General features: G+C 37.5%; 1 protein-coding gene across 1 annotated transcript in view; it reads right to left on the reverse strand.

Moving 5' to 3' along the window:
* MIB1 (MIB E3 ubiquitin protein ligase 1) overlaps positions 1 to 13,510 on the reverse strand; it is a 63,110-nt gene that overhangs the window by 34,962 nt on the left and 14,638 nt on the right. Inside the window, exons 5-10 of the mRNA XM_088527238.1 lie at positions 9,415 to 9,481; positions 7,099 to 7,303; positions 5,961 to 6,144; positions 5,512 to 5,656; positions 4,310 to 4,443; positions 3,395 to 3,502 (exon numbers count right to left, since the gene is read on the reverse strand). Coding sequence (XP_088383364.1) covers positions 3,395 to 3,502; positions 4,310 to 4,443; positions 5,512 to 5,656; positions 5,961 to 6,144; positions 7,099 to 7,303; positions 9,415 to 9,481 — 843 coding nt within the window. The remainder of the gene's footprint in view (positions 1 to 3,394; positions 3,503 to 4,309; positions 4,444 to 5,511; positions 5,657 to 5,960; positions 6,145 to 7,098; positions 7,304 to 9,414; positions 9,482 to 13,510) is intronic.

Here is a 13,510-nt window from a genome sequence, read left to right on the forward strand (position 1 = left end):
ACAGATTCCCAATCACCAAATAAGACAACAGAAGTGTTTTGCTTTTATAATCAGGCTCTTTCTTTTTTTAAATCAAGGTTTATTGTGTATTTGCTAAATACACAATAAAGAAAGAAATTTTTTCAAAGGAAATCCAGGATTGTGGCTGTGGAAGTAGTTCTGATTCTATGATAATTCACAGCTTTAACCCACTTAGTACATTCAGTTTGTTTTGGTTTTATACAAACTGAGAATTAAGTTTTGAAAGTCTTAAATCTGTTAATTAACCTTATTCTAACATCCACAAGTGGACTGGACAACATGAAATATACTTCAATATTTATCAAATATATATATGCATATATAAAATGACAGCATGCAAAAGTGAAAAGTAAAATGGAAGATATATAGCATATTTCATTGCTGTAATAGCTTGCATAAGTGTTAGTCTAATCAAATCTATGTGCGCAGTGAAATGCTGCTAGATATTCGTAAAATTTAATTTTGACAATACTAAAAGTGCTAAGCATGTAAAGCCATGATTGATCAAAGGTGCACTGGATTTCATAGAATCGCTCTTGGAGAAGTTTAATTTCTTGCTTAATTTTCTTTCATTTCAGCACTTTTTTTCCTTTGGGGTTATTTTAATTATACATAATACACATTTCTAAAGCACTTTGATATCAATGCAAGAATGAAGAGTTCTCAGGATAAGTTCTATTTGCACAGAAACGTAACAACGAAACTGTTTATCGTATCTACAAAATGTAAGATGACATATCTGTTAATTCTCAAATCAGTCTTTCAGAAAATATGAATTTCTCTAATAAGGACTGTCATGACACTAAACCTCAATAACTTTTGATGACAAAACATTTATGTCTTCCATACCAACTCGTGCTACTGAAGTACCTTTCAAGATGGCAAGATTCCATCACAGGTTCACCTAAAAAGCAAACTGCCAGAAGACAACAAAACATGCCTACTCAGAAGGGGAAAGGACCAGAAATGGGAACTTCTCCCTGTATTTCTCTGCTAGATATATTGAACACTGCTGGGTGAAAATTCACTGCACTGCAGTACTGTTAAAATACTACAGCATTTCTTTCTAGAAAGCATTTCATTTCACAGGTGAAGTTTTGTCTATTCGCATTTAGAGTCTGCCAAGTACACTGGATATGATTTTTTTTTTTTTAAACATACTTCGTAGTACTTTACATATCCTAACATATTGTCTTACATTTATCAGCTCCTAACATATTGCAACTTTGAGACACAAAACACAAAATTTATGAACAGTTAACACACTTAAAGCACATGCATTATTGCCCACTAGCATCGAAACAGGTTTCTTGGGAGCTAAATCCCACTGGGCAGTCCTTCTACAACAGAAGTTCTTCCAAACACAGCAGTTCTTCCAAATGGAATATTATATATAACATAATTTATGTTAACATATCTAGGAAAAAAAAAAACCTAACAGCTAATTAAACATTCATCCTAAGACTAATACACAAGTCTAAGTATTAAAACACTATATATTTCTATACAGACCAAAAACATGGTCAGTGTCGTCTGTATAGACTGACACTCACTAATTGCTGGGAAGTCTAGAAAGCTACATATTGTTACCATGTAATACAGTGCCCATAGGGACTCTCTGACCTCCCACTCTGACAATGTTTTCTGACTAAACAGAGGTAACCTGCAATCAACATTTAATTTCTAGCCATATCAGCATAAAGCAGCCAAAACTATGTCAGGACAAGTCACAATGAATATAAACAATCTGCAGCAGTGACTATAAGCGTAAGTGTACAAAGGCTAGCTTGAACATAGCAAAAATAAAGATTTTTATCCATTTCTTACACGCCACAGACCACACCAGTGAAATGGCTAAACTTTTGCACTCTGCCTGCTGGGACAGTTCTGCAGCATCTTCACATCAGTGTTTTGTAGGCAGCTGACATGTTCTAAAGCCTAAACTTTTTATCACGTAACTAATTTACAAATATCATCATCATTTAAACAGTTCAATGTTACATGAAAAAGGTTTGAGAATTCAAACAAAATCCTTACATGTATTTGTTAATGCTAGCATTACAATACTATCATTATCATGATATTACAATGATGGGAATGCTTACAGTTCCATTAGTTAGTTATTATTCCCAAGCCATTCAAGGAGTGGATTGCACTTCACTCTAATGTCCCTAATTCCATTCTTACACTAGCAGAGAAGGCAGCAGTGAATTCCTTGAGTGCAGCTTGGGTACCACAATACAGATAAGAAGCTTAGTGTAGTTTTTAGCAGCCTACGGTATATAGTGCAGTGAAAGTTCTATTTCTAAAATCAAGTCACTTCACAAAGCAGACCCCAGTAAGCATGCACAGCATAAAACTTAATCCATCCTTACCATTCAGTAAGAAAATCTTTATGAACTAACGATGTTTTTATGAATGTAAGAATAATCCTAGCACCAAAGGTTCTGTCATCACTCCACTAATGTACTAGCATGTTATAACCAGAGCCAGGGATGCAAAATGGGACTCTGTTTTGACAGAAGGCCAAAGGCAATATGCTGCCCTGCTGCATTCTCCTACTGACATGAGCTAAAAGAAATTAACAACAGACTTCAACCAGTACAAGCAGACATAAGCTTACACAGTTCTATGCTACTAGAATAATATTTCACATTATTAAAGGTGTCAAAGAAAGAATATTGACTTTAACAGTACCGGTAGGATGCTGGTGTGGGAACATAATCACACTACAGTTTTTCTCCTTCTCTGACTTTTAAAGAACTATAACCATAGTCTACAGTACTTTTGTTTCTATGTATCTGTGTACAAACACGTATGTATGTGTGCATATACCAATAAAAATAAATAAAATAGACATTTCATTGAAAAACACAAGAGGGAACAGGAGAAAGACTCAGACAGAAAAAATAATAATAATGCATTCAGTACGCAATACTTCCATTCCTTATAACAAATTCAAGATAGGTTTAAAGACTGTTTCCACAAAAGCTATATTCAGAGAAAAGTGTTGTATAAGTGAGGTAATAATGTTGTTTCCCAACATTTTTAATTTCTCTTATCTTTCTTGTCTTCCTCCAAGAGAAGAAAGAAAAAACAATCCTCAGTTTGTATATATAATACTATCAAGGAGGCCACAAGTTGAAGCTTATTATTCAGCTAACACAAAAGCCAAAATAAGTCCTGTGCAATTCTCAAGACTTAACAGAGAACATTTAACAGTTTACAGTGTAAATCATCAAAAACAGCCTAGCTGAATTACTACCTAAGTCCACAGAGTGCTGGAAAGGAACTCCAATAGAACTATGAATCCTGCACATAGGAAAGCTTAGAGCTTAAGGGGACAAAAAGTATTTTTAAATATTTAAGTTACCTCTGCTTCCACATCCACGTTCTGTTTCAGAAGCAACTTTAAAATGTCCACATGGCCATTCTGACTAGCTGCTTGCATAGCTGTGTGTCCAGCACACTGGCCATTCACCTGCAAGCATAGAAATGATTTGAGATAACTTGCAACAAAAACATATACATATGAAACACTATAGCGGTTTAAGAGTACTAGAAAAATAAGCAAGCCGCATGCCTTGGAAGTAGGAAATGAACAATTTCTATATGGTTGCCTTTCTGACACAGAGATGGATTTATTAGGTCTGCTCTATTTCAGTTCTACACTACCAGCTAGATTAGAGGAAAGCAGCAAAACAATTATATAATTCTGAGCCACAAAAACTATTGAAACCATCTGTTATCTGTAAGAATAGTAGTAATTCTTTTTTTTTTTCTGTTTTGGCAAGAAAAACATTTGATTATGATTCTAATACACTTTCCCCGAATGAAATTATAGATTTATTAACATCTCCTTTAGACATCTCACTACTAAGTGAACAGGCAGATCAGGAGAGGGATCTGACAAAGAACGGATTAGAAAGATCTACTACCTAGCTAAATCTACCAAGCAAAAGAATTACCTTCCTTGTTCATATCCCCTCAAAACAAAAGATGTTAAAGCCCCTCACTAACTGCGGGTGTTCCTTGCTCCAACTCTAGCAGAGAGAAACCTGCTATTTTAATTCATGTCATGGAACAGCATACAAAAACTGCCCAGTGAAAATGGGTGTAAAACTATTTTTCAGAAACCCTCTGGCATGTTTAATGGAATAAGAAATGGAAGAAGAGATACTGGGACCAGCTGTAATTAGTTCTGTGAAGACACTCTGCTGACTGCAAGGAGATGCAACAACAGCTTCAGTTTCTTTAGTGTTACTATTCTCCAAAATAGTGCACTCACATCCACATCTGGTCTCTTTAGCAGGTCTTCCACTTTAGCAACATCTCCATTGGCAGCGGCTTTAACCAGTTCTTCATTGAGATCTCCAGATTCTTGGGTTTCAAACAACTTCTTCAATAGCTGGGACAATCTCTCTATAATTATTAAACAAATGATAATTAAGCCTGCAATTCTAATGAAACGGCAAAATAACAGCTAATCTGTCACGTTTGTAAAGGATGTAATAACCACATAATAATAAACACCATAAAATGGCACCCTTAAGTTACCATTCAGTTCTGAGTAAGTGCTCTACTTCACTAACCCTCACATAGTTGAGTGCCACATCGAATGCTTAAGAACAAAGATTTAACCACAAATAGGCAGTCTACAAGAAAACATAAATAGAGGAAGAAAAATTAAAGAGTTTACATGTGTATCAGATATCTTACTCTTACAGGTTAACTTCGGATATATCCTCTCCTCTGATCTGAAACACCAAGTCACGTTATCCTTCTAGATAGCTTTATAGACGCTGCAATTTTATCTCTTTTACAGAAAATTCACTGCATATCTTCTTCAAACACAGAATCCTAAGAAAAAGTCTGACCAGTCATGTAGAGAAAGCATGTGTTCCTGGTTTAACTAACTTATGAAATAGCCAAGAGACCATAAAATAAACACAGGATAGTCTTTCTGCCTCATAAGAGATGAATTAGATCAGGTTCGACGAAACAGATTAGACATATCAACATATATTTTTAAAGCCTATTGTAAATAGCCAAAGAATGTTTAATTAAATTAAAAAAAAAAAAAAAACATGAACTACAGTTTGAAACAAATCCCTGACTTGAGCTTGCAATCAAACACTACCATTAAAACATGAAAAGAATAACTTGTTTGCTAAGTCCTTTTCATGTCTTGGTCCTTATTCCAATCTAATCTCTCTTTTAATCATTTCAATTTTAAAGCCTTTAGAGCAAACCTCCAAAGACATATTTATATTCTGTAGCCAAATAGAAGCCTCTATTCCATTTGCAGCTTTTGCATAATACACATACTATATACTTCCCACAAGTTTTCCTTTATTTAAGTGTAATATTGGCTTAGACAGACCCCAAGTCTGACTATTATTGCTACATACAAACTGCATACTAGTAGCCATCAGTTTTTAAACACAAATATTTGTCATGAACTTATTACCGACTACCCTTCAAACTTACCACCCGATGCATTGCTTATAGCAGATCCTGCTGATGCAACTTTTGAGACAGCTGCAGGGTTGTATGTCCAAGATGTCCCACAAACCTCTACCTTTAAGTCACTGTCTGAATAGATCTGCTGAACACGACCAACTTTACCTAAAGTCTGCATTGAAGAGTCAAATGAAAATAATATTAAAATTAAATACTTATAAATCAGAACATTATAACAAGAAACTAATTTTAATATGTCAGCTTTAAAACAGTACTATCATTAACACTTCTGGATGCATTTCATCAGCCTGAGCAAATTACAACATCTGAACAAGTTTTACTCAGTGTTTAGTGAAATACATTTCCTGTAGTTTAGAAAGTGTCATCTCAACTCCTACATCCTCTGGGTATTTTTAAAAGCCATATTGAGAATTATTATGCAAGTTTTACCATCACTCAAACATATAACTACTTACGGGAAGCATTGCTTCAGCCCACTCTCCATGACCTCTCTGAAGAAGCTTGATCCTCTCCAAGTCGTAACACACTTGGACAAGGTCACCCACTTGAAACTGAGAGGTTCCTCCTTCTGCACCTTGAGCAGCATCTCCACTTCGGACTACATTGGCTTTGGTGAGAACAGCTGGGTTAAATGTCCACCTAAAACAATGAGGCATTTAAAATGTATTTTAAATATGCAATATACTTAAAGGTCATCTACTGGATAAGGTTCTTGTATGCCTAGCAGTCTTCTGTGATTAGATACTATGATCTAGTACTTCTTAATTGGTTTTTGCCCATAAATTTGTTTGGGAGTCACTAGCTGAATAATGCAAGGGCAGGACAAACACAGGATATCGCCCCATTCCCTCACAGTTCAGAAACTGCTGTACCAACCATAACATTCTTCAATCAAATGCATGGCATTGACGCAACTGATTTTTTTAACCAAACAATCCTCATTTTTACTACAGATTTTACTGGTTTACAGGCCTTAGCTGTTTTTATGTTGGGTTATATTCTAATATATAGCAAGGTGGTCTGCCCTTTACGTGCCACTGGGTCTAAGGTTGACTATATCCAAGTAATCACACTAGCTCATCAAGCTTCAAATCTTAACTCACTTGCAGAGAGTAGTTTTGACACCATCTTCCCCAGCATTTCCCGTATTTGCACAAACTAACGTTCCTCTAAAGAATACAATGCTGGGTGTGCATCAAACCAAGGGCTATATATGTACACAGCAGATCATAGGTCACTTTCCTGAATGCTCACATGCATTGTGGCTACTATTCCCCTTGGAATCATGAGACTGTAATTACAAAGAAAAATTCTATTTTAAACATTATTTTTTGGAAGTTGTATACCCCACTTTTTTTTGAGATTCAATTTTCCCTAAGTGTGAGATGCAGCAAAATTCTTTTCACACTAAGGTGTTTTTAAAAGTACAGAAATTTTCTATAACAGGTAAGTCCTCATTACACAGTGCAGAAGGAAGGAAATTCTGAAGGAAATTTTGATAGACCCAAACAGGAGAAAAAGTTTCCGGAGCCAAGCCATCATAAGTGTTGAAGAAAGTGTGTGAGAAGGAATGATGAACAGTGTGTAACAAACCTGTTGCCACTTGGATACTGTACTACTATGTCATGATCCTCATCAATGCCACAAACCGTTCCAGTTGTTGTCAAGGTTTCAAACATGCCGTCTGTCCATCCTCCATGACCATGCTGCAAAGACTGTACAATTTCTAGATCAAGGTCAATGTTGACAAGGTCACCAATTTGCAGCCCACCTGGATTTCTGTTACCATTTTGCTCACCTAAAAGAACAGATAGAAAATGTCCATAAGACCACAGTAACAAACCCAGTCATCTAAAGAATAAAAATTAATTTCTCAAGCAGAACTAAATAGCCACAAGACCCCTTGAAAAACTGCACTGGCCAAGAGCAGAGAAAAAGAACAGGGTAAAAGGAATTTGTCACCCTTGAGTTTTCTATGTGAGCAGCAATTAAAGCAGTATATAGTAAATGGCTCTGATAATCCTCACAGTGGCTTGTAAGATAGCAGCAACTACCACAAACCGCTAAACATTTAGAAATACATAAAAGCTTTTATAGTTTTAAGAGACTCCTCCTTATAGTTTTAAGACACTCACGCAGTGTCATCTATCCATTCAGATCTGTAAAAATGCAGAATGTCCACTGAAGGTAGTGTTTTTGGAATTTGGTCAACCTCTGAATGTAGAAAAGCAAACACTGGTCATTTAGGAGCTAGTCTTTTGCTAATTAAGAAAGTAATTAATCCTTTAAGTAGGGAGAAAGTTACATATAAAGAAAAAAAACGCCTATTTGTGCAGAAAACTTCCCTGGACAGTGTCTAGTGTCATCCACAAAATTCCAGAACTGCACAGATTAAGTTGGTGCTTCAGTTTCTCAGGATTCTGTTGAATGAAAACTCTACTCTAAACCTCACTGCTCTGCCAATTTGCTGTCACCTGTAGACTTTCTGGGATTGCATTTTTCTTATCAAAAGTCACCAGTGAGTCATTCCACAAAATTACCCCCAGTATTGATCCCCGACTTGACGCTATTCTGTTTTACTCAGATCCCTGCTAGAATATTATTTGCACTCTGCTTTGAATACTGCCAAGCTTTAAAGATAATTCTTGAGTTTTGATTGAGTTACACAAATAAACTCACAGCCTGAACACATCTCTGACCAGTCCTTAGATAACAGGGAGAGAGGTTATAACACGACGAGATTAGAAGGACACAGGATAACTTGATAAGAATGATACTAAACCTCTGAGACAGAATTTTCACCATCATCTCAAGGTAGCTTAATATAATGGAAGGGGAAGAATTTATAGTAGAGCCTCCAGCTATCTTTACTGGCTATTTTTTATACTTCCAAATACTGGATCGCCCTAAAAGGTATGTGTACAAAACGCATGCCTATAATCTTAAACACAAATTCTATTTGATTATTGCTTTACTGGAAAAAAAAAAATCTCAGCTGATGTTAAAGATAACATGATGAATAGCATGCAAGCATGTCCTGGAGGATATAGGCCATAAGAACCTAAATTTACCCATGTAGTAAGGCACCAGAATATGCTCATTCATGCTGGACTAAATTAATTTTAAATACAAATACAAAGATCAAAGTATCTCAACTTCTTAGTTCTGAACAATTAATCTATTTAATAATACGGCACCAAATGACCCCTTGGATGATTTCTTTTTCTTCCATCTCTTCACCTATACTGTCAAAAGTACATAATGCCTTTAGGTCACACCTCATATACACGTGCAAGAAATTAGAACAGACCAACAAAGAGAGAATGCCCATAACTTTAGCAAAGGCAGTATCATCAGCTAACTTTCAATGCATCTAAGTATAACAAGAAACACAAGAAGAAAAAACTGTAGTGTCCTATTTTATGATCAGGTCTTTTACCAAGGAAATACAGATAATTATTAAGAACTTTGCTTCTGTTTATTTATTTATTTATTTTTCTTCCTGCCTGATTCATAACAATATGTTATTTTACAGTAATACTAGTGTAAGTTATAGTTCAAATGTTTTATGTTCAAATATTTTCTGTTTAAGACCATGTACACAACACTTCATTGAGCATGTCTGAATATTTAATAGTCCTATCAGGATGCACAGATGTGCTTGGCTGCTTGGAAAAAATAGGGCACACAAGGCATGTGGGAAATGCAAGTTTTCACTTAATACTTAAGAAGTCTCCTGCTGTCCACTTGGCACACTGACAACAGACACATCTAGATAAAATTTATATTTTACCATTTGTATTGCATCATAAAAGACATCCCTTTAAAGGTAGTTTAAAAAGGAGACAGAAATCCAGGCTAAGTATAATTAACATAAACCAAGATACATTTTCTTTATCTGCAACTCACCTAACACAGGACAATGGTCCCTGTAGAAAGAGCCTCCTTTTGCATCTTGGACACATTTCAGGTCAGACTAGGGAAAGAAGTAAAACAACTTTAGTCCTCACTGGCTGAATCTCCAGGTTACAGAGCTCAGTGAAACCAGAACTGAAATAGACTCAGTTAAGAAAGACTGAAAACTAAACACACACAAAACATGTCCGATAAAAAGGTAAACAATCTCTAATACTTTTACAAGCAGTCAGCCTTGGCATTCACAAGATTTAATAACCCTTAGCAATATAGAAGGCTTTACAGTAATGCTTCATAAAGTATAAAATGTTTTTAACTCAAAACGGTTATTAGAATAAAGTAAAGTTTTCTGCATTGGTCTGTCAGCACTGCTCCCTTCAAAAATAAAAAAAGCACACTAATGCAAATAAAGCAAAAATAACAAAAAAGCATGTGTAGTGCTTGATGCCACAGCCTTTCATGTACAAGTAGCATTTAAGTCTTGGCAATGCTGCCCTTCTGTCCCACATCTTTTCCAGACAGAAACAAAAATTTTAACTTAGAGATTAACATTTGGCACCCACACTCTAAAATCTGAAGAGTTTCCTATAAAATACAGGGAGTATAACACTATGATTAAATAATAATCATAAAAAGTTAATACAGCTCTTCAAAGAGAACAGTTCTAGAGACCAGGCCTCTGGGAAAATTCTGCTCTGTATTACTTAAGCAGCAGCAGTCTCAAGCACAAAAACCTGCCATAAACCCAGCAGAGCTCCTATAGCTCCCCCTTCCTATATTTCTCTCAGGAAAGCCTTTAAGCCGAGCAGCTGCAGCTGGCGCTACCCTCCAGGGAACAAATCTCTCTGAACAACGGGCAGTTTGTCCACAAGAGGACGTGGGAGGAGAAAGAAAACTTAGGAAACTTTGCTGAACGTCAGGGGACACTGGCAGGGGGTGAGGTAGGAAAAAGGGCACAAGTGATGGGTGTGATAAAAAAAAATCAACCAAAACATTTTTTTAAAATCATTTCTTATTTTTCCTGCACCTGATATTTATTTGGACATTATCCTCCTGCAAAAGGATGAAAATGAAACCTCTCAAGCCTTCCCAGGCTCCAAGATACTGATGAACGCAACGCTACTTTACTTTCAGTGCTTCTAACTACTATTTGGAGCATTGCCTGAGCTATGAAGAACATCGAGGCACTTTTTAAGATACCAGTTAACAAAGCCAGACCAAAATAAGGAGATTTAGCTGCACTTCAAATTCAGCATCATTCAGCACCCAAGCAGAAGGGCTGCAACAAAATGCTGCCACCCTGTGGGCAGGTGCCGGGTCCAGCTGGGCCAAGGACCAAGCTCTGCTGACTGCCCCGGATGGCAACCTGATTCGTTAACGCGGGCTAAGGGGGATTTCATTTGCCTGGTGTCCCCGAGCACAAACTCTTCGTGCTGTGCGGCACCCAGCTGTCTACGTAAGAGTCAAGAAGGGCTATAGATGTGAAAGGTATTTTCACAGACAGAGAGCAGCAGATACTTAACAGCTCTCCTCACAAATGGGCAAAACTTGGGCACAAGATCAACAGGGGTTACAGCAGGTGGTAGTGTACAGTGCAGACTGATGTCTAAACCTGGCAGCAGCAGGAAGAAAAAAAGCCATCAATAACAATACAACAGATTTTAAGTTATAGCCCATTAATATTCTGTAGTAGAAATGACCAGAAGGCAGATTAAAGCAGCTTAAACTTTACACAAAGACAGACCCTCCAGATCCATGCGGATAAGTCTGCTCCTTCTTTTTACCCGGTTGCATTAGGCACTAAGAGCAGTTTATTTCTGCAGTAAGATATATCTGGCTGCAAAACAAAGCAGTAGCTTGATGTCCAACCTCAGCTTCCTATCTGTCTTCCTTTCATTTGTATGCTGGAGTCCAAGTTGGATGAAAATTATTTCAGCAGAGAAGAGTCTAAGAACTGAAGGAAGGCAGAGCGGTTTTGGGGAGGGGAATTAAGGGGGCTATCGGGTTAGCAGCCACGCGGAGCGCGTGGCGGCGCAGGCCGAGCGCGCAGGAGGGCAGCGCTGCCCGACCCAGCCCGTGCGCCGCGCCTGCCGCTCCCGCCCTCAGCGCGTCGCGCTGCGCCTCACGCCACACAGCTGCTCCGCGCCGGTTTACGAGTCTCCCCGCATCTTCCGAAAGGATGGAAGGGACGGATCGTTTGGAGGAAACGTACCGAGAGCCAGAGGAAGTTAGAATGCGAATTTTAGACTCTCAGTGGTACTGCACGCAGAGGGAAAAAGAAAGCTAACAACTGTGAGGCCAGGTGTGAATACACGAAGATGAAAACAAAACTTAGGTTTACATAGTAACTCAATGGGACTATTTTTCATTCAGTAAGAACAGAAGACAATGCTTTCCAGAAACAGAGCAAGCTGTAGAGTTTGTGCAATCTGGGCCTACTTAAAGAAGAGACAGAAGTCCCCGTTGGGCAGAAAACCATAACCTCAAAGCTCAAGGAACAGTGTGAGCACAAACACTCCACAGCAGGAACTGCAAGTCAGTAGCTGATCCATATGAAGATCAGATCATAAGGGTTTTTTTTGCTTGTTTTGTTGTTTTGTTCTTGCATACAGCAACTTCCCTGCTGACATCTACCTTGGGACCTCACTGAAAAACTCACTGTGCTCCAGCAGGAGGCGGCCGGATTGCACAAACACCATGAGCGTCTGAGCCAAATGGGAAACCCGGAGGAGACGCCAGTTCACTTGGACACGCCAGCCAATTACACCATTGAAGAAACAGGTGCAGTTTCATCATCGTAAAAGCTTCGCAGAATGAAAAAAGGAACATTACAGTAATGTCAGCAGTGCTGGCAGATGGTATAGGAGTGCCATAATACGTGACCTTGAAAAGTAAGACTATGCCAAAGTAGCAGCTGCCTACTGGATTATCTAGTAAGTTATTACTATCAATATGGAATACCATCCATCAAAGCCAGGGATGGAGGTCTGCAGACTCACTCAGGAGGCTACTAAGAAAAAGAAGAATGTTTGTTAGATGCACTGGAATGTCATCTACCATGAACAGTAAAGGATACTGGGGGGAAATTAAATAATGGGCACAAGATGCAAAAACAACGGCTGTGATGATAAAGCAGAAGAACTGGACTTCAGGCAACTCAAGACTGAACAGTTTTTAACATTACTGTCTACTACAGAAGACAAGTTAGACTAAGTAAACAAGAGGCAAAACAATGTGCAAACGGACATGTAGGGACACCTCATTTCTTTCTGGATTCAAAAAGAGCTATCCATGTTTGGATATGTTGCTAATAATGTAATGAAAACATCGGCCTCACATGTAAAGATGGCCAAAATATGTATTTCCATGTTGTAAGTCAGTTTTGATCAAGACGTAAAAGACAACAAAAGGATAGTGAATTAAAAAATAGTAGAAGGTAAGTTCTTTTTATTTAAGGAGAAGAAAGAAAAAAACTGTTTATAGAAGGGTGCATCATGAGAGTATACTAAACAGTGACTTGTTTGAAGAAGCAGTACCAGGTGCGTTTGCCATCATTTACAGCAGTAATGGGGGTTTTTTGGCTGTATGAAAAAAATTCATGAAGAAGTGAAACAACGTAATTACCATAAAGAGCTCACAATTATCTAAATAACATTTGAGTCACACTTTGCTGATATGGAGTAAAAAGGTCACTTGTATTAAAAATAAAATCAACAACTCTTCTGCTTTCAGCCATGTTCTAGTCAAGCTCATGGATTGAGACAAAACTGCCTCTTGAGACAGCTACACAACTGTTTATAAACTGGATTCCTGCTGCTCTTTCTTAAAACTCCTCAGTTTGGAAGTATTGGGGACAAGATACAGAACTGGACAGCTAAGATCTGACTCACATTCCACAGTAACCACAACAGAAAATGTGTTTCTATATAACTATATAAGTGGGTTTCTGTTGCAAGAGATTTCACATTTTTATTTTTAATTCTCATTTTTATTTTTAAAAATGAATTATGTGTTAATAAGTCACTTTAAAAAATCCTCTAAGTTCAAGGTCCATCTTCAAAGATAACCCAAATAAATGTTGATGAACAAA

Source organism: Tinamus guttatus, unplaced genomic scaffold, assembly GCF_059628265.1.
Source record: "Tinamus guttatus ecotype Peru unplaced genomic scaffold, ASM5962826v1 Tinamus_guttatus_pri_ptg000271l, whole genome shotgun sequence".
In the NCBI taxonomy this organism is placed as follows: domain Eukaryota; kingdom Metazoa; phylum Chordata; class Aves; order Tinamiformes; family Tinamidae; genus Tinamus; species Tinamus guttatus.